Source organism: Lupinus angustifolius, chromosome LG09 (genome assembly GCF_001865875.1).
Source record: "Lupinus angustifolius cultivar Tanjil chromosome LG09, LupAngTanjil_v1.0, whole genome shotgun sequence".
In the NCBI taxonomy this organism is placed as follows: Eukaryota; Viridiplantae; Streptophyta; class Magnoliopsida; order Fabales; family Fabaceae; genus Lupinus; species Lupinus angustifolius.
Window position 1 is genome coordinate 19,143,478 of NC_032017.1, and position 21,249 is coordinate 19,164,726.

At 34.4% G+C, this 21,249-nt stretch overlaps 3 protein-coding genes across 15 annotated transcripts; 2 read left to right on the plus strand and 1 right to left on the minus strand.

Annotated features, from left to right (window-relative positions):
* LOC109356671 (GBF-interacting protein 1-like) lies at nt 3,145–10,765 on the plus strand. Of its 6 annotated transcripts, none has more exons than XM_019600126.1 (12): nt 3,146–3,576; nt 5,901–5,944; nt 6,245–6,350; nt 6,740–6,866; nt 6,981–7,101; nt 7,132–7,336; nt 7,432–7,611; nt 8,216–8,585; nt 9,053–9,353; nt 9,452–9,604; nt 9,699–10,196; nt 10,434–10,765. In XM_019600126.1, the coding sequence occupies exons 1-12, from the start codon at nt 3,414–3,416 to the stop codon at nt 10,728–10,730; spliced, it is 2,565 nt and encodes an 854-aa protein (XP_019455671.1). In that variant the 5' UTR covers nt 3,146–3,413; the 3' UTR covers nt 10,731–10,765. The 6 variants fall into 6 exon arrangements, with proteins under 6 accessions (XP_019455670.1, XP_019455671.1, XP_019455672.1 ...); XM_019600127.1 differs by having other exon boundaries at nt 6,981–7,093; nt 7,130–7,336; XM_019600123.1 differs by having other exon boundaries at nt 3,146–3,314; nt 3,365–3,576; nt 6,981–7,336.
* Nucleotides 5,580–21,170, minus strand: LOC109356673 (zinc finger protein CONSTANS-LIKE 9-like). 8 transcript variants are annotated; one of them, XR_002108771.1, is made up of 7 exons: nt 20,745–21,170; nt 19,980–20,035; nt 19,273–19,867; nt 18,662–18,895; nt 17,885–18,189; nt 17,050–17,587; nt 5,580–5,591 (listed from the first exon to the last, which is right to left on the minus strand). XR_002108771.1 is itself a non-coding variant. In XM_019600130.1 (7 exons), exons 4-7 carry the CDS (start codon nt 19,840–19,842, stop codon nt 17,458–17,460), a joined length of 1,239 nt encoding a protein of 412 aa, XP_019455675.1. In that variant the 5' UTR covers nt 19,843–19,867; nt 19,980–20,035; nt 20,745–20,817; nt 20,887–21,170; the 3' UTR covers nt 16,879–17,457. The 8 variants fall into 8 exon arrangements, 7 of the variants coding, with proteins under 7 accessions (XP_019455675.1, XP_019455681.1, XP_019455679.1 ...); XM_019600130.1 differs by lacking the exon at nt 5,580–5,591 and having other exon boundaries at nt 16,879–17,587; nt 20,745–20,817; nt 20,887–21,170; XM_019600136.1 differs by lacking the exon at nt 5,580–5,591 and having other exon boundaries at nt 16,879–17,311; nt 17,456–17,587.
* On the plus strand, nt 10,889–12,363 carry LOC109356675 (GBF-interacting protein 1-like). Its single transcript, XM_019600138.1, has 2 exons — nt 10,889–11,258; nt 11,496–12,363. The coding sequence occupies exons 1-2, from the start codon at nt 10,959–10,961 to the stop codon at nt 11,790–11,792; spliced, it is 597 nt and encodes a 198-aa protein (XP_019455683.1). The 5' UTR covers nt 10,889–10,958; the 3' UTR covers nt 11,793–12,363.

Sequence of the window (21,249 nt, forward strand, 5' to 3'; positions counted from 1 at the left end):
CGTATTATTTACAAAAAAAAATTGGATTTGTAAGAATATAATATTTATACATTGTTTATATATTTTATATACGGTCACTTTATAATTTACCATTCATTTGAATGATGATTAAATATAGATAATAAATAGTGCAATGATAATATATAAAATTCATACCCTCTCTTTATATAAAAATTTTTTCTGTAAATAATATAGATATTTTTTTTCAAAAAAGTTCATCATCAAAACCAAAAAGCACCGTCCCTGGCTCCTTTTTTGAGGGCAACTTGGATTAAACTCCATAATGAAATCAAACATGTCAATCATCCTACAAAAAAGTAGAAAAGTGTTTTCTAATTCGCGCACTAACTCATAAGGAGACTTGACTTAGAATTAAATCATATCATCAACTAATAAAATATAACTACTTATCTTTTAATTTTAATCTTTCAAATAAAATCAAATATTCAAATTTTATTTTTCTAAAATACAGACAATAGTATTAGGCAAATATATATATTTAATTTGTAAACTTAATTGTTTGTCTCATTTAAAAAAAGACCTATTGATAAATAACTTACAATTCTTAAACAATTTATCATAACTTCTATCAAGTAGAATAGTCATTTTGATAACCTTATATTTATCACATGATGTATTTAAATATGGATAGGTCTAGGTCAACAACAGGGACACAAATGAATTTTAGGATGTGGCCATCATATATAAATGGGTAAAAAGTAAATCATATTTTTTTTTATAAGGGATGCTAAACTCTCATGCAAAACTATACACCAATGTTCAAAGTAATTAAGTCAAAGTATAACAAATCACGCCTTACAAAAACAAAAACAATCACAACTTTCATCAAATTGAATATTTGAAGTTCTCATACTAACTAATCTTACCTAACTTAAATAAGATTATCTCATATAAAAAATATCTCATCCCAAAAAGAAAAAAAAGCTAAAGTACACTTTTAGTTCCTTATCTTTTTTTAATCATACATTTTAGTCTCCATATTTTCTTATGTGTGATTTTCATCATTCATCCTAAAAAATTATTCGAATATGGACCTTTCCTTAACTTTCATTTCAAATTCCTAATAACCTTACTTATGTGACATTTGTCAAGCATGACATTAAATATCTCATTCTCGTGTGACACCTAAAGTTCAAACTACATTTTTAGTCTCTCATTATTTTTTTGGTATAAAATTCGGCCTAATGTTTTTTTATGTGTATTTTTCATCATCTAATTTATACGATTGTTAAAAAATGTTCTTCCTATCAATATATGTAAAAATCTAATGATTTATGGGATGACAATCTTATCTTATAAAATATAATGTGAAATAATCATGGTCTAATGTATGCTTGTAGAGAAGAAGACATATGTCAAAAAGAATGGAGGGAATAAGATGGTGTTGAATAATAAATCCTTAATCTATCTTTTCACATTTTTAATTTATATAATAATAGTAGTATAATCTAATATACCTTAAACTGAAATGGTAGATAACATATTAGTGGATGTATAAGTACAAGTTAGAAAGTTTGGTTTATGAGTGATTTTTTATTCAACCAAATAAAAATATTTTCCCCAAATAATTAAGCAATTTTCATTAATTAATTAATATTATTACAATATTTTAATTAAAAGTGCTTCTGTATTAATTTATAGTTTGATTAAATATAAAATATAGCAATAATTTTGTACAACTGAAAATAGTGATAGACCAAATATACTTTATAATTTTGAGTATCATGTTATATGCGAATCACAAGTATGACAAGACATTGGACAACCCCATCAATACTAAAACATGATGATATTGTTACTTGCATAAATTATTAAGTATGTTAATAAGAAGACCATTTATATTTATACACATGTAAATTAAAGGTAAAAACAAATGAAAATTAAGTAAGCATGTTTTGAAAATTATGAAGAAAAAAAATGAGGACTAAAATGTACTTTAAATTTTTGGGTGACACCCAAAATGATACATATGAATATATGTTAGTCAAAATCTAACACTAATGTAGTATCATTAGGGATTTGATGAAAAATTAATGAGATGAAAATATATTTTTATAATCATACAAGCAAGTTACTCGTGCATTTGCATGGGACGATATTTTTTGCCGCATGATTAAGAATACATATTACATGTGCATTTATGATTAAGAATATGTATGTTGCTCGTGCATTCGCATGGTTAAAACCATATATGTTACCGGTGCATTCATATCGTTAAAAATTATTAATTATATACAAAATCATTCGGCCAAACCATATGGTTTAACTGTTTAAATCGGATAAACTTAATATGGGTCATCTACTGGTTTAACATCTTGCTCGACTTTCTCAACATTGTTTTTTACACATACATAACATGATATAGTTAGTAGTATCCTATTAATAAAAAAAATCATCAATAAATTTATAATTTCATTATTATTTGATTCTAAAATAAGATTAGTATAAAAATAAATATTATTTAACTCTAAAATAGCTACAAACAATATGTTATGATTCATATTATTATTATTTTAATATCGCTATAGTAACATTATATTTTAATATTGTATAGGTAATCATATTCCTTTTATTTTTAAATAAATCACATGTCATGAGGGCTTGAGAGATTGACACATGTCATGAGGGAATTCTTGAGAGATTGACACATGTCATTGAGAGATTGACACATGTCATGAGGACCTTTAGTTTTGATGAGAGGTTGACACATGTCATGATGGTTTGAGAGATTGACACATGTTATGAGGGAGTTTTTTTTTTTTATTATATAGGTAATAGATAAGTTGAGGATGAAAATGCACATAAAATGAAAGACTAAAATTAAATGATTGAATCATTGAAATATACGAACTAACACAATGTTGGTCTAATAATATAAAGTTTTACTAAAGTAGTAAGAATATCAAAAAGTTAAATATTCAATTTTTAGGAGTGATATTTATTAAGAGAAATCATACATAGTGAAGAAATATTATTAGCTATACACTTTAGGAGAGAAAATAAGTAGTGAAAGAGAATAGGAAAAAGGAGAGGAAAGAAAAATGTTAAAGGAAAAAGGAAGGAAAATAAGAGGCAAGTAGAAGGAAAAGGATAACATAGTTGGAGAAACTAAAACAAAAAGCCCTTTGCTGTTTAAATTAAAAAACAACAACAACACGCTTCTCTCTCTCTCTCTCTCTCTGCACTCCCACTTCACAATCCACACAGATTAATTCAAACCCCCTTTGAAAATTTAGATCACACTTTCTCCCAATTCTCATTCACCCCAATCTTTATCTAACCCCTTTTTTGTATCATCAATCAATAACTCTTTGCTCCTAATTCCTAATCCTCCCTTTTCTTTTCTACCCATTTCATTGTTCTTACAAAGTTTGAAACTTTGTCTTACAATCATGAGCGGTGCTGGGTTTAAGGCTTCAATTCCAAGCAGTGTGAGGAAGACGATCCAGAATATTAAAGAGATCACAGGTAATCACAGTGATGAAGATATCTATGCAATGCTCAAGGAATGTTCTATGGATCCCAATGAGACCACTCAGAAGCTCCTCCTTCAGGGTATCATTTCTCTTCTATGAATTTTTGACATTGTGATCCATGTTTTCAATTATCTGTTTTGCTTCGTTTGATTTATTTCAATGTGGATTAGGGTCCTCGAATTGTTATGTTTGCTATGATGGTGTCTTTTACTGTTGATACCTTTTTTAGGTTTTTTTAATACCCTTTTGATTTTTTAGGGGCTTTGTGTATCTTGGTCTATGGAAAGTTCAGTTTTTTGGAATGAAACTTTCTTAGTGTACACTTTTTTTCACACTAGATGTATTTGGTTGATTTTAGCCTCTAGTGCCTGTATTTTTATAAGTAATTGGAGCTGGTTTTGTGTTTAAGCTTCCACTTTCACTAAATGTTTAGTTCAGTTGATATTTTATTTTGTTTTATGTACTTTTGGTTGCATGAAGTTTAGAAAGTCAGTTGCCTTAGCTTTTGCTTGCTGACGATCCGTTTGATGGGAAGAATATGGAGTATAGAACGGGATAAGTTATCTTATGCTATTTTAATTTAATGTTTGGTGAGACAATATGATAGGATAACTTTATCCCGTTGGCTTATCCTATCCTGCTCATTAGTTAAAATATTAACCTATGGGTTATAAACAAGTAGGATTTGATATAAAATTGGTTTCCCCTCTAACCTCCGAATAAACCTAGAATCGACGCATCAATGTAGAACCACAAGCCACTCTTCGCAAACCCATACGTGTGCTTTTGCCAGATCAGTGAGGCTGCCGTCATCCGAGTTCTTACTGCCATCCTGTGCCACTGCAAGTCACAACATGGGTGTGGCTTCCGGCTGGAGAGGTCAACCTCCATCCAGGTCTTTCCGCAGGCAGAAAATGGGCCTGCCATTGACGTCCATATGCAAGCTCTGATTTGCGTCTTTCTTCGCACAATTTAAGTCGGTTTCATCTAGAAACCAATTTCAAATTGATGAAACACAAAATATCACTTTTTGAAGCAAAGTCCTTGATCTTCAAAATGCACACATTGGTATGAACCCTAAAAAACATTCCTAGTTATATGTATTATAAGGGCAATTTTGTCCTTTGCATATAATTTATATCACATCCTGCTACTGGCTGGTGGGTTATCTGGCGCACATCAAACATTGGATAAGATAAGAGTCGTGCTCATATCATACCTACTTTTATCCAACTATGCTATCCTATCCATCCTTATTATATCCTGGCAATCAAACGAGTACTGAATTTCTATAACAAGTATAAGTATACATACAGCATGACAGAGCTGCAAGTGGCCTGTTTGTATCAGTGAATGAGAAAGAGAAAGCTGCATACGAAAGAGTTAGAGAGCTGGGTGCACCGTTTGAAAGGTCGAAGGCCAGAGAAAGGTTGAAGGAAGGTCAAAATGATGTGAAATAGAGTTACAGAGCAAACCCAATTTTTGGAGTCGATAGTGCAAACCCAAATTTTGGAGTCGATAGTGCAAACCCAAATTTTGGAGTCGACAGAGCAAGATGCTTTGTCATTCTTTGTGAAAGTGATATCTGACTCCTGAATTAGTTTGTTGATGTCAAGTAACCTCAACACTGTAATTTGGTGTAGCTCATAGATGAATGTAGGTTTTAAAGAGGTAAAACCGAGAATATGGCCCCTTGTAGAATAGCAGTTGATATGGTCATTATATCATGCTTTCGCTATTCAGATGCTCCAAGTCACAACATTTAGGAGTGGTCAAGAGCTGTGCTGTTATACTATTTGGTTGTGGTCAAGAAATTATCTGATGCTGTTTAAAGCATTAGCTCCAGTGGAGTAATTGATTGGAGCCATGCAGTTTGAAGTTCTTATTGTGCACGAATTTTCTTTGACATTCTGATTACACTCTGGCTAGTTTGTATTGTTTTAGCGGACAGATTTTAATCAATGATTTTTTGTTGCAAACTACTACTTATTGGGTTAATGCATTGTTATTGGTTAATTTTACATGTATGCAATTGGGTATAGATGTGTGGCAAGATGCGCTTTGGTAATATTGTCTTTATAGTCACTTTTCATGCTCTTTTAGTTGTTACCCCTTTTGAAGTTATTTGTTGAAGTATGTTTCAGGTCGTCATCGTTTTTGCATATAGAGATCCATTTAGGCATTGCTATTTATAATGACATTTTGAAGTAGCTTAGTCATTGTACCACCTTCTAGGCCTCTTTTTCAATGTTCTTCATTAATGCATGATATATGTGGGCGTATTGGTTGTAAACTTCCGAATCATGTCAATTCTGACTGAACTTAAGATTTGTTTCTGTTTCATATTTATTGTTCTTGATATATCTGTGTCTTAAGAAAATGACATAAATAATTTTTCTACAGACACCTTTCATGAGGTCAAAAGAAAGAAGGACAGGAAAAAGGAGGTAAGCATTTATTGTTAGTCGATGATGGACTTCAACCTACTACTAATTGCTTGTGGATGTTAATTCATTGTTTCTTTTGTTCTTGTTGTTGACTAAATTGTAGTACTTGAAAATAGATAATTTTGGAATTGTGTTTGACTATATTCTTATTGGCAATTGATGATGCACATGTAAATATCTAAAATAGTTTGAAGCTAGATTGTATATATCATATGCACCAACCTAGTTAGTTGCTACATACATACATATATTTTGCTAATTGTGTTCTGTTTCTTTTCTCATTTGCTTATGATTTTGCAGAATCTTAACAACAGAGAACCTGTTGAGTTACGTCGGAGGCATGGTACCCAAGGACGGGGGCAGAGGGGTGTTGTGGGAAACTTTATGCCTCATAATGTATCACATGGTAAATAACTATCCTGAACTACAACTTATTTGATCTTTTTGTGCTGTTAGATAGCCCCACTTCTTTTGTCGGCTAAAATAGTTTTCCACTTTGACTACTTTAGGTATATGAGCAATGTTAAAATGGTGCTATCATGTGGTTGTTTTGTGTCACCTTTTTTTCTTTCAAACCAATGCTTTTGCAGAATATCTTGGAAATTGTTACCCACTTACCCTCACCTTTACATGTATACCTTTTAGCTTAGATGAAAGTTAGCGAGTGTAACTGCGTTGTAATCTGAATTATTACTAATTTTCAAATTCATTGTTACTCAAATTTAGATATCGTGTTGGGCTGCTGTCCATTTAGAGCACCCAAATTAATTTCGTATTTTATTGACATTCTCTCAGGTGCTAGCATTAGCAAGTATTCTGGTACAGGAAAAGACACTGGAGCTCATCAAGTCACTGAGAAGGTTGCACCATCATTGCCAGCTTCTCAAGAGACAATATCTAAAGCAAAAACTTCTGCAGCGAGGTGACTATTTGATTTAATTTGTCTTGTTTTAGTAACTTCCATTGATATCCTCTGATGGTCGACTTCCTATGGCAATAGAACCAGTACTAACTCTGTAAATACATGCCTTTTCAGTTCTGCAGCCAATGATCCTGCAAGTGTAGCTTCTGGAACTATTAGTGGTGTGAGTCCTTCACCTTCATTTTCTGGAAGTGGAAACAGAACGAGTCCATCTTCTGGTGCTAATAATAATTTGGGAAGTGCTTTGCTTTCTGATTGTTCAAATAAAAGTGCAACAGTTGCTTCTAGAAGTGGGTTTAGGCCTTCCTCGAGTGACCACCCTGGGCCTGCACCTGCATCTTCATCAGCTGTCAATTTCTCTTCCTCGGATCCAACACTGGTTCCATCTAATGATTTAAGGCATCCTAGTTCTGTTGGTGCAGTAAGATGTGAAGAGGGAAATCCATGTCCTCCTGTGGAATTAACTGCTGGTTAGATTATTTGATATTTTTCTTACTTTGATGATTTGTTGAGTTTTAAAGTTTCCAATGTAACAAGAAGAATTTTCCCCACAACTGTATGCCAGCTTCCGAGACAGGTAGCTCCTCAGTGCAAGGAAAGATTCCAGGTAAATCCGAAGGAGTGGCGAAGACTCACCGTACTGAGATGTCACCCTCATCAACAGTAACTCATGGGAGCTCTACAGCTAGTCGACCTTCCTCCAATTATGGTAGCAGGTCACAACACTCAATTGGGGCTCAGAAAGGTAGTATATATCTATGCAGTTCAACAAGTACACTTTTGTCTCCTGCATAGTCCTTATCCTTTACTGTTTCTTATTTCCTTGCACTCCCTACCTTTATATGACATCGATATAGATGATTCATGCATGGATATATTTTAAGATTGTGTCTATTTTTATTCTACTGTTGTTGCATCCCCCTTTTGTCAAACTGAGTATACACAAGCCTGTTGGTAAAGCTGCGAGACATGAAGTGTGAGCACTTGGGTTCAAACCCCGGCAGCTGCAAAAAATTCCCTCCCCATAAAAAACTGACTAAAAAAAGTATACACAAGCTCGTTCTTTTTAGTAATGAGAATTAAATGAAGACACGTCACTTATATATGCAGAGGGATTGGGCTGCTTTGCTTCACTAATATTTTCTCTTTTGGACTTCATATGTGGTTTTATTTTCTCCTTGTTTATGTACAAAGGATCCCCTACCCTCCAATTTCTTTGTAATTGTCTTCCTTTTTGTCTTAATGAATGAATTTCTTCTTTCATGTAAGATTATAGTTTTCTTCCCAAGTTATATGCTATGGGAAGATTTTCTTGGCTAAAAGATTTATCATTTGTTTGTTTCCAACAGCTGGTTCTAATAAGGAGTGGAAACCAAAGATAACAAATACAATTAATCAGGGTTCTGAACCAGATAGTGCATCAGCTGAAGTAACTGGGCAGTTACAGTCTGCGTCTAGTGCCCTTGGCTCCCAAGAAGATACTTCAAAACTGCAGAAGAAGCTTGAGGATTTAAATCTTACTCAACGTCAACATGTCATACTTCCAAACCATATATTTGTGCCTGATTCTGAGAAGAACAAGTTTAGCTTCGGAAGTTTGGGAGTCACCTTTGGAGTCAATACAAGCTATACTAATGGCCCAGAGAGTGAAAAGAGTTCTACACCTCTTTCTCAAACATCTCAGTCTATTGAAGAAACTGCGGAGGAGCAGCCCTCAAGGTTGGAATCTTAAACTATGTGCTTTTAAAATCTAGTTTTCTTAAGACTTAGAAACTGATATTGACGAATTATATCAAAGCTTAGAAAGAAGATAATATAAAACTTTTCAAGTACTTACACAACACAACTTTTTTCGATAGAAGAACACTTTCAATACCTTCTCACCTGGTTATCAGATGGTATGACTAGTTTATACAATTAGCCTATCATTGTCTAGGCTTAATATTTATAAAGTACGAGAAATGAATGTATTCCCTGGATAACGATAGTGCTTACAAGTTATCAGCCTAAATAAAATTCGTAACTTTCCAGTTATTTTGCTGCAACAAGAATCTTGTGCTTTCTATTTGCATTTTCAGCTACATATACCTTCTATATTCTATACCTGTCTTATAGTGGAAAACAATTAAACTTAAATTCCTTTTGATTTTCCATCTGTCCTTCTAACATCATGTCTTTTACTTCAGCAGTCAAAATGCTGCAGTTAATTCCGAGGTGGGAGATTATCCTGATCATCCACAATCACCCACTAATGGACCTGAGAATTTATTGTCAAGTGGGGTTGATGGGTCATCCAGTGCTATTCAGGAGTTTAATGAGTCCAAGCAAGACACTGCTTTGCAATCTGAAGATCATCCGTACTCAGAAGTGCATACTTCACCAAACTACGGTTATGGTTTTGTGCCCCCAGTCTTGGGTAATCAGGTTACACCATTTGACAGTTCTGAGACTCAAACACGTGATATTTCTCGGCTTCCAAGCTTTGTTGTGAGCCCTGCCACCTATGTGCATATATTATTTGTTGTTTAATTTTTAGGCATCTTTGTTTCTTAAAGAGTTAAATTTGTTTTGTTATCTTGCTATAGGTCCATCAACCATTTGATCCAGCTAGTTATTATGCCCAGTTCTACCGCTCAGGCGCTGACAGTGATGGTTGTCTTTCTCCTTTCTCTTCTGCTGCCAAGTACAATGGCAATGTGACAGTGCTGGCTGCAACAAACTCTCAGTCTCCTCAAGAGGTTTGAGCTGATACTAATGATATTTCAATTAATTCTGATTGATGCGCAAATGCATTATTTTTTACAACGTAAGCCATTTTATGTTTATATGCAGGGAGGTCTGTTGTCCACAGCAGGTCCAACACCACTTGTGACTCAAGCAGCTGGGTTGATGCAAAGCTCAATAGCTGTTACTCAGCAGCCTGTTCCTGTCTTCCGAACACCGAGTGGGGTTCATATATCCCACTACGCTCCTAACTACATTCCTTATGGCCACTACTTTTCACCATTTTATGTCCCACCTCCTCCAGCAATGCACCAGTTTGTGGGTAATGGTGCATTTCCCCAACAACCTCAGGCCAGCACTGTATATCCACCTCCCCCAGCTGTGGCTGCTCCAGGAGTGAAATATCCTCTTCCCCAATTCAAACCTGGAACTAATGCAGCAAACCCAACTCACCTTGTAATGCCAAGTGCCTACGGAGCATATGGCTCCTCTCCAGCCGGTTATAATCATAGTTCTGCAGCACCACCTGCAGGGAATTCGACCTTTAACGAGGATCTTGGTTCCTCCCAGTTTAAGGAAAATAATGTATACATCAGTGGACAGCAGGTTCGCTCCTTCTTATCTTAACATCTTCATTTTTGTAACTTGTCTATGAAGTTTGATGGCCTTTTATTTGAATTGCTAAAGAAAGAACCTTCCATGTATAGAAGTTCAATTAGGTTTAGCAAGACAGTTACGAAAAGCCTATTCCATAAAATTAGCTGCTTTTCTTGTGTTTATATTTTCAGTATAAGGACTATCACCTACATTTGATTATAATTATGTTTCGTATTTCCATTGCAGAGCGAAGGTTCAGCAGTGTGGGTGACTGCACCTGGCCGAGACATTTCCAGTTTGCCAACTAGTTCATACTACAACATTCCACCTCAGGGTCAGCATGTGACATTTGCCCCAACTCAGGCTGGCCATGGCACCTTTACCGGCATCTATCACCCTCCACAAGCAGTGACAGCTGCAGGAGTTCATCCACTGCTACATCAATCCCAGACAATGGCTGGAGCAGTTGAAATGGTAGGACCTGGAGGCAATGTTTATCAGCAACCTCAGCATGCACAAATCAATTGGCCGGGCAACTACTGAGGCTGTGAGATCTCCCTGACAGCTAAACTAGATAATCAAGTCGTATCTAGTGATTTTTTCGGGAAACTCCAAAATATAGATGGAGTTCCATGTGGACAACATTGCAATTGGCTGCACTTGAGTGTAAGAGCTGGAAAAATTGACAATAGAATTATATCCCACTACGCTCCTAACTACATTCCTTATGGCCACTACTTTTCACCATTTTATGTCCCACCTCCTCCAGCAATGCACCAGTTTGTGGGTAATGGTGCATTTCCCCAACAACCTCAGGCCAGCACTGTATATCCACCTCCCCCAGCTGTGGCTGCTCCAGGAGTGAAATATCCTCTTCCCCAATTCAAACCTGGAACTAATGCAGCAAACCCAACTCACCTTGTAATGCCAAGTGCCTACGGAGCATATGGCTCCTCTCCAGCCGGTTATAATCATAGTTCTGCAGCACCACCTGCAGGGAATTCGACCTTTAACGAGGATCTTGGTTCCTCCCAGTTTAAGGAAAATAATGTATACATCAGTGGACAGCAGGTTCGCTCCTTCTTATCTTAACATCTTCATTTTTGTAACTTGTCTATGAAGTTTGATGGCCTTTTATTTGAATTGCTAAAGAAAGAACCTTCCATGTATAGAAGTTCAATTAGGTTTAGCAAGACAGTTACGAAAAGCCTATTCCATAAAATTAGCTGCTTTTCTTGTGTTTATATTTTCAGTATAAGGACTATCACCTACATTTGATTATAATTATGTTTCGTATTTCCATTGCAGAGCGAAGGTTCAGCAGTGTGGGTGACTGCACCTGGCCGAGACATTTCCAGTTTGCCAACTAGTTCATACTACAACATTCCACCTCAGGGTCAGCATGTGACATTTGCCCCAACTCAGGCTGGCCATGGCACCTTTACCGGCATCTATCACCCTCCACAAGCAGTGACAGCTGCAGGAGTTCATCCACTGCTACATCAATCCCAGACAATGGCTGGAGCAGTTGAAATGGTAGGACCTGGAGGCAATGTTTATCAGCAACCTCAGCATGCACAAATCAATTGGCCGGGCAACTACTGAGGCTGTGAGATCTCCCTGACAGCTAAACTAGATAATCAAGTCGTATCTAGTGATTTTTTCGGGAAACTCCAAAATATAGATGGAGTTCCATGTGGACAACATTGCAATTGGCTGCACTTGAGTGTAAGAGCTGGAAAAATTGACAATAGAATCTTCTGATTGCTTGGCTTGAGGGTATGAAAGGTAGGACACCTGTAACAGATGTTGACCATTAAAGTTAGACAAGTTAGAAACATATGCAGGCCTTATCTTTTCTTTGCTCCTGCTATTTTGTGTTACAATTAATCCCTTTTCTTCATAGCTTCAAGCTTTTCCCCTCCCTCTTTTTTATGTTCCTTGAACTCTATTAAGAGTATTGTTGAGTGGTGAGAAATGTCCATTTTTTAGTTGAGTTTTTATAGGGGTTTGAAAGGTTTAGTTTTGTTGGGGAGAGCTTTTCTGTTGCCTCTTGTCTTACCTGTAAAGTGAATTTTGATAGCAAGAAAACTATTATAGAATCTGTTGTGTTGCTGTGGGAAAAGTGTATCAATTTTTTCAGGTGACAATCACATGAATATTGTTTTTCATGGTTTATAGGAAATGTTTTGATCCTCAATCCTAGTGTATGAAAAATGTGACATTATGTAATTAGATTCCACCTATAAGAACGACGTTTTTTTTTTGTATTACTAAAGGTATCCCCTCACCTTTTCGGGTAAGGAACTAATCCCTTTCGGGGTGCGTGGTTATCGCTCTCAGGAATCGAACCCTTTACCTTTTGAATAAGAATTACTTTAATGATTGGGTATGAGGAAAAAACTAAAACAAACAACAAAATGGAAGCTGATCTTTAAAATTGCATGTTTGTTTCTTGTTTGTGGTAAGGTTGTGTCTGGTTTCCTTTGACCAAACTCAGGAATGTTAAGTTGCTTCCAAGGCTATGCAAGTTGGCACAAATTATCTTATTGGAATAATAGTTATAATCGTTTCCAATTGTTATTGTAACAGTGCAAGTTATTCTAATAAATAGTGATTGGCATGTTAAAGTGTAAGTTATTCTTAAAATATATCCACTACAAAGTGTGCTCTAAACCATCAATTCTAGGAAATCCAATGATTTGAATTAGTGGGTAGATCTAAATCATTAGATATCTCTAGAATTGATAGTTATGATGAAGAGTAAGTTTATCGGAATAAGGGAATCTCCACTCATATCTCTATAATATGAACATTTAGCTAGGTGGAAAATGATCAAAATCAGGTATGAAAATCAATTCATATTTGTCTCATACCACAAAAATTCTTATCATCTAAGGCCATTTTCACTCAACTAAGATGACAAAGGGAGAGCTTATAGATAATTATTTTGGCATATGAGAACAAGTTATGAAAATAAATTACTACTTTGCTCTAAAATCTTTTTATCTTATTTCAATAAATTTATCAGCAGAGTAAAAATATATTTTGAACTAGTACTTAGTCATGTTATTTACCCACATGTCACAAAAACAAAGAACGGACCCACATGAATTGGGTATGCATTCAATTATTCTGGGGTGCAATACAATCAATCAGTCAAGTTAAGGGAGAAAATGTATAATAATATAACTATACATGTCGCTTATCTCAAATGATGTCTCATTTCTTGTTCCAAGTCAATCAGAATGTTATATTTTATTACTTTTTGTTTTAAAAAAAAATTATAAGTGTCAATATATGATTAATTTAGAACATGAAATGAAACATCGTTAAAAATAAGTGATCCTCATCTATAATACAGTGGCTCAACTTCTCAATTTTTACTTTTTTTTCCCTGTTTAGGGTAGACAAATTTGGCTATTACAGTTTTGAAAGTTACTTTAGCACTTTAAATTCCTTAACCATCAATCAGCTTCTAATTAATATCGCTGGTGGCTGATAAAGAACTATGGTCTAACTCTAACCTAAAGCAATTTTTATTTCTCTTTCTATTATTAAGTCTCTTTCAATTGTGATAGGAATTGACACTTACTGAATTTTACTTTCAAATCATTTATGTTCCTATCAGCCAAACTCTGCATTTGAAATAAATCTTAAAAGATTATCATAACGGAGTCTTTTCTACTCGAAGAGAATTATCTAACTTTGGAACTCTTTCTAGAAAATATCATAATGGCATGAATAATAGATAACATATTTATCGCATAAATATTAAACTCTTTCAAGTTTAGGTGAATTGGTTTGTGACAAAATTCTCTAGAAAAATAATTATTTACAAATAGATATGGTAGTTTTATTTAAAGAAATGACATATAATATGATAGTAAGATAAAAATAAGGGTGCGGAAAGAATTTCGTTGTATTTTTTTTCTGCATTGAATCTTTGTATTATTTATAATCTATTTTATTTCTATATCTTTATTTCTGATAGATAGGTGCTTTAATTATCTCATTCAGTTTTGATATTTAGCTTTGTTTGTTTGGTTATCTTACTCCTGAAGTTACATGTGAACAATTTCTAATTATCATTTCTTTGTCATTGTGGTTGCTACATAGTTAATCAAATTATTATCGCATGCTATCTTCTAGCCTTATTAATACTAGAACATTGACAGTGGATTTATTATTTTTATTAACTTCAAAAAATACATTAAGACTATCTGAAGTGAATTAAAGTTAGAAGCTAATAAAGGTTTAAACTTTACAATCAATTATAGTTACTTGAATAATTGTTTTGTTCTCTCTTTAATGTTCTGTGGTACAAGAAAGTAGCCACATAGAACACTAAGAATGGTGATTCTTAAAAAGGCCAACTACAAAGGTTAGTTGCCATTTTATAACCATGACATGAGAGTTAGGTGACGTTATTGCAGTGTGAATCATTTTGTGAGTAAAAACATATTTTCAATATTGATGCAGTCCAAATGTGATCCGCCCGTTGCGGTCGCATCAATGTGATTCAGTATCACACTATAATTGTGATATGATGCAATTACAGTGTTCATCGCAACTGCAATATTGCGGCTGCATCAGGTGATGTGGTCCACAATTTGAAACATAGAATTGACCCTCCCAGAACAAAAAATTGCCTACCATGGTTAATGAATGCACCCTATGGTTAAGGTTCTATGAGGTTGTGTTGTGGAGTGTGGACTTGGTTCCTCTATATATAAAGCAAAGAGAATGAATCATGCATTCCCATCCACCCAGAACTGTACCCTACAAATCTCATTCTGTATGTCCAAAAAATGCATTCTTTTTTCTTCTGGGTTTTCAGTTTTCTTATCTGAGAATCCCTTTGCTATTGAAACCTGAATCAGAAACATGTTCTGTAGTGATATTTAACTTTTCATTTTTCTTTTTCTAGTTCCATATATTCTTTCTGATGTGTAATTTGATCAAAATCCTTAAACATATTGTGCTGCATGATGTTTTGGTTTCTGTTGGATCAAGTTCATATTTTTTGCCTTTTGTAACACACAACTTCCATGTTCTTCTTCTCATTGATTTTCTCAAATTTTCTGAGTAGCTGTTTATTCATGATGGAGAAAAAAGACAATTACATAAATTTATCCAAACTATAGGTTTCTCAAAAATTGTTATTCCATTCTCTTTCATATGGATTTTGATTATAACACTACTAAGAAACTAAAGAAATTTGCTTTATGCAAGGATTTAATCCTACTCTGCATGTTGTTGCAATCTATGATTGATTTCACTACCTTCTTTCCTTTAATTTTGGTGCTATTCTATGTTCTAGACTTCTAATATTTCCTTTATTGTATTTACAGGTCATATATTAAGAAGAGACCAGCAAAGTTCCCATAATTCTACTTTTTGGATTCCCATGCACTACTTATATAAATTTTGAGCTTCAACAATTGTAGAACAATCTATATTAGTAACTTGGTATACAAAAAAGGACTCTAATTTTAGTGAAAATGGGCCTTCCAAATATTCCATCTCCATTATCTGAAGGAATATTATGTTGTTTTTTGAGAAATGGTGTGTTTCTTCCACTATCCATAGTTAAAGGCATTGTTAGAATAACCCTATACATTTTTGGTATCAATCTTTCATCATCAGATACCTCTCAATACCCACCTGATTTATTTGAATTCTCTGAGTCATTTGAACTCCTTGCTAGTCCCTATGATAGTACTTACATTGAAGAGATTAAAAGTCACACACCAAGTCTTAGATTTGATAGTTTGTGTTGCTATAAAGAAGCTGAAGTTGAATGCACTGTATGTCTTACTCAGTTTGAACCAGATTCAAAGATAAACCATTTATGTTGTGGCCATATATTCCATAAAGCATGCTTGGATAAGTGGTTGAACTATTGGAACACTACATGTCCACTTTGTAGGGCACCCTTAAGGATTGGAGTTGAAGATGTGACACCTTGCTTTTAGAAAGCAACAACAATAATGTGTGAGCATGCTGAAATAGGAGAAAATTTCATGTACAACCTACACTATAGTATACATATTTTATAGAGTTTTGATGCTCATGTTATGTGAACTTTTCAACCTTTACTTTTATTATATAGAAATTGTGATGGTGAGTGTTGTTTTCCTTTGAGTTCTTTAGCACAAAAGAGGGATTGTACTTTTTGCTTGCAAGTTATGTTTGTTGAGAGATATCAATAGAGTAATATTATATAATGGATATAAATTGATAATTGATATAATAAATTCAATTATTTATATTTTTGCTTATTTTTCAACTTTAAAACAAGATTTAGTATTCATCATCTAATATTTAATAAGTATGTGATGTCAAAATGTCAAAACAAGATTTAGTATTCATCATTATAGCACGGGATGTCAAAATGTCTAATTTTTTATTTGCAGTTATCTTGATTTGAAGAATGGAAAAGATGGAGTTAGTAAGTATGTGAGAGGAGTTATGAGATAAAAAACAGAATTAAGGATATTAAAGGTTTTCTGAAAAATTATGAGGTCTAAAATATAAAGATTGAGGTCCAAAAATAACAGAAAAAATAAACTCAAGAACTTATAATTATTTTTCTTACAAGATATTAAATTTCAACATAATTGCACCAAGGTCCACACTTATTTTCAAACAACACAATAGATACCCAATATACACCAATTATTGGCCTGAGTAAATAGCATCTTATATTCTTATTATATATAACCTTCTAATTTACAATTTGTCATACCTTAGTCCCATACATGTATATTTTATGCTATACATTACAAATTTAAAGATGCAAAACATTAAAGCATACTACATAATGTGGCTTATCTACAACTCTTACAAATTGAGCCACTTATCAACACTTCTACATGTGACATAGATCATAGGAATCATGAAGGACTAAAATAAACTTTGCATTCTTAGGTAAGTACTAAGAAGCATGATTTGCCAAAGAGAAATCAATCACAATGGGTCACTTTGTGTTTTATCAAAGTGGGAGGAGATGACATCACAATTTGGATACCCTTTGCAGTGAAGGACACATAATCTGTTCCTGAACTTACACTGGACATGACCTTGTCACAAAGTTCTTAACTTTAAGAAACTCTTGGCCCTTGTGATAAAATCAGATATCTTGTTATTTGCATGGAGAATGAATGCATCAAACTTCATCCATTTTCAGGTAACAAGAACTGTTTTCTTTTGCAACTATATGATTGTTTCTTTGCTTTTATAGAGCATGGTTAAGAGTTGTATATACTTAGTAGCTTCTGGTTTGGCTCAAAGGATCATAGTCATAAACATCACCAGCTTTCACAAACCGTCCCTTCACACGCTTCCTGATATCAGCCCTGGCTTTGCGAGAGGCGTACCTTACACTTTTCTCGAACCTAGTAAGATAACCGCAACTAATGTTAAATCGCATTAAATTAACTAAACCTTGAAGTTTAGAAATAAATCAAATCCAACCATTAGCAAATATTGTATTGCTTAACAGAAAACATAGCATCCCAAACTAAAGAAATGTATAACAGGACACACGTGATTGAATGATCACGGTACATGCAATCCAGAACAAAGACGCTACTGGATGACCGGCTCATTAGTTTTATGCCAACTAACAATCTTATTGCAGCAACACCATTGGCTATATAAAACTATAAATATCATAATTGCAATTAACTTACTTTCGCGCCTTTTTCTTTTCCCTGTAACGCATGACAGCATTGCTGCGGCTAGCATATTGCAGAGAGCTCTCAGGGCAAGGAGAATACCAGGGAGGCTCTCCTATAGGAAGCGTTGAAGAAGCCCCGCACTCTTGATAGTCACCAGTACTACTATCTTTGGATATGCCAGAAAATGAAATGTTTGATTGAGATTGCCTTCCCGTAATACGAAGAAACGGTTCAGTTTTAGAACTCAACATTGAATCTGCAGATGCAGCATTGCTGCATGCTGGCTGCACCGCATTGACCAATCCAATCGATGATCCCTGGAAACAAAAGTTCAAATCTGATATGACTTACATATTACGAACATGCAAATATTGAACAGTGAAATCTCATCATCCACAAGTAAATGCATGCACCATGTATTAGTGAAAAAAATATAAGTAAAGCCTTAAATAAAGAGAATCAATTTAAGAAATTGAAACACAGAGATGAGTTCTACCCTAAATAACGAATGTAAAAAGAAAAGAAATACACTGTTTACTTCAATTAATTTGTTGCTTTTATGATTTGCAAATTCAAGGCAATTAGAACTAACATCAAAATTTTGGTAGTTTGAATTATCAATTTCGGCATGCTCCATATGAATTATATAGTTTACAATATGGTGAGAATAGATTGTGCTGATAAAAAAAAACACCACGTTCACCCTAACTTCCAATCGTCTAATTTCCGCCTCAAATTATTATATTACAATAAACGAGATAGAAACAAATAGGTATATGATTTGAGTACCTCAGCAGCAACAGCACCCTGACAATTGGAATTACCAGCACTAGCAGCCACTTCTTTTGTCCCAAATAAGCTATCAATCCCACCATTTTCAAAAAGATCTTCAGAATGACTCAGAGTCATGCCAAAAAGTTCCTCGTAGTTCTCAAGCTCTAGGTCAACTTCATCCATGTTGAAATCGTTATATAGATCATCATCTTCAAATATTCCAGGAGATTTTTTTCCGGACCAGTTTAACTGAAGATTCACCATTGAGAGATTAACTAAGTATATTGATGAAATTATAAGGACTTTCAATAGAGAAAGCTAAAAATTGTGTAACTCATTTCGGTAAACATCATAAAAATTTGCAGAATCGTATATAATGGGCCTGTAGCTAACATGTAAGTAGTATGTAACCATCGATGCATTTAAGCTACAAACCTACTGTAGCTTTGCTAGAATAACATTGTGCCATCTACTGTCATCAAGAGAGAAAATATGATGGTACCCGATGGTCTTCTAGATAATGTGCAATTATCCATCTAATCTAAATAAGCTACAAGGACAACATTCATATCATTTTCAAACTACAAGGAAAGCGGTTTTGAATGAATTTGGATAAAAATGAATACCTTTGGAATACATTCATCGGCAGATTCTGGCTGTTGATCCGGAAGACGAGGTTTTGAGCTTGACTCGGGCATTGAAGATGCACCAACCGAAGATCTGTCCTTGCTGGGAAGATCAGTCACTTGAGGTGAACCAGACACATTCTGGCTTTCTAAAGGAACCCAAGTACTATTGTTTCTGTTCTCATTGATGCTCATTAAACCTAGTTCTTGCTCACATTTTTCACCCATAGAGGGAATATCTGAGAAAAAGGACCATATCGAAGAAAGTTCGGCCGATGAAGGGCAGCCAGTGTAGCAATTGATTGTTTGCCTCTTATGTGTTGAAGAAGATGATGCAGTACCATGGCCCAACCAATCACAGTTTTGACAAAGTGAAATGCTCTCTTCAGTACACTGAACAGATGCAGGTTCTGAGTTACATCTCTCACATACAAGGGTCCTCGAGTGACGCCTTGAAAGGGCATTAGCCGAATGAACATTTCGATCACACGACAAACATAAGCATGCAGCATCAGAGCGGCAGTATACCACGGCCCTTTGGTCTCCACAAAAATCACATAAGTAACCCATCTTCAAACCGATTTTTTGCTTGTTCCTTAACCAAAATAAAGAATTCTCCAATTATCAATGATATACTTAAACTACAAGATCTGCTGACAAAACAAAAGTCATTCTAATCTTAATCTGAGCTCTGTGGTATAACTTACAAGCTGTTAGACAAGTGATAAAGGATGCAGATATTTTAGTTCTGCAAATTCAGCTGCTGCTAATAGAAAGAAAAAACAAGAAATTAATGAATTGGCAAGAAAACTCAACTATTTCATAGCAACAAAGAAACTAAAACAGCAAAAGATTCTTTGAACATAGGAATGAAAAATTCTAATTAAGATACATCCATCATATTAAATTGCGGATTCATGGTCATTGTTGTGTGTTATCAGCATGATTCAGCAATTGCGAAAAATTGAGTCTGATGAAGGACAAGTTAGGCCAATGTTTTGACAATTGCAGTGTAATATGGTCGTAGAGACTCCAAAAATCACAATATTACGACTACAATTGCAGTCGCACACTGCTATTCGAAACCATGATAGCATCAACTAGAAATCATTTCGAGTAAAACTTCCAAACACAATACGACCCCAATTTGATTAAAAAATAAAAACAAAACTGGTATTACTGTATACATGATGAAACTTTATAAAATTTCCATTTCTCAAGCGAAAAAACAATATTCTCTCTCTCTCTCTAAAAAAGAGCATTTCCATCATTAAAGAAATTCAGCAGAAAATCAAATTTAATAGGATTTCGTGGGATGAATTAAGTACCAGAACATTCTTAACAAACAAAAGGTCAGAAGCATCTCTAACACAACATTATAAACCAAGGAAAAAACACACACAAAATGAAACAGAGACAGTAAGAATAACAAATCTAATAAAATCCAATAACAGGAGACCATAAACAATTACCCTTCACTTGAAATTTTCACCTTTTCCTTGTCTTAACTCCCAGAAAAAGTTCCATGCACAGAAAATTCATGAACTTCAAAAAAAAAAACGTGTTTTAATATGAAAAATGAAACTGTGATAGATCAAAAGGGAAGAAAATTACCATACGGCAAGAAATAGTGATAGGACAAAAGAGTTAAGGAAAAGGGTATAGTTGCTTTTTCAGAAAAAACTTTGTATATTGAAAAGTAAAGAATCCTAGAGAGAGGTAGTAGAAGAAGTTGGAGTTTAGAAAGAGAAAAAACACAAGACTTTTTATTCCTTTTGTTTGTCTCTAACTTTGTTCTTTTGTGTGGCAGTTCAGATATAGATAGGAATTGGAAGATTATAGATTAGATATGCACAAGAGAGGGTTGGTGTAGAATAATGGCAATGGGGTTTGAGAAAGCAGTGACATAAGCAAAACTCATCAAAAGTGCAAAACTAAAAAGTGCAATAAGACACGTACTTCATGTGGGACCATGTC

Bases quoted from the DNA above. Each gene is read 5' to 3' on its own strand.
- LOC109356675 (XM_019600138.1), top strand. From the start codon at position 10,959: ATGCACCAGTTTGTGGGTAATGGTGCATTTCCCCAACAACCTCAGGCC. The intron at 11,259-11,495 runs GTTCGCTCCTTC...TTTCCATTGCAG, and splicing joins TATACATCAGTGGACAGCAG to AGCGAAGGTTCAGCAGTGTG.
- LOC109356673 (XM_019600134.1), bottom strand. From the start codon at position 19,842: ATGGGTTACTTATGTGATTTTTGTGGAGACCAAAGGGCCGTGGTATAC. The intron at 18,896-19,272 runs GTATTCATTTTT...GTGAATCTTCAG, and splicing joins CCGATGAATGTATTCCAAAG to TTAAACTGGTCCGGAAAAAA. The intron at 18,190-18,661 runs GTACTCAAATCA...TTTTGTTTCCAG, and splicing joins AGGGTGCTGTTGCTGCTGAG to GGATCATCGATTGGATTGGT.
- LOC109356671 (XM_019600120.1), top strand. From the start codon at position 3,414: ATGAGCGGTGCTGGGTTTAAGGCTTCAATTCCAAGCAGTGTGAGGAAG. The intron at 3,577-5,900 runs GTATCATTTCTC...ATTTTTCTACAG, and splicing joins TCAGAAGCTCCTCCTTCAGG to ACACCTTTCATGAGGTCAAA. The intron at 6,351-6,739 runs GTAAATAACTAT...ACATTCTCTCAG, and splicing joins GCCTCATAATGTATCACATG to GTGCTAGCATTAGCAAGTAT.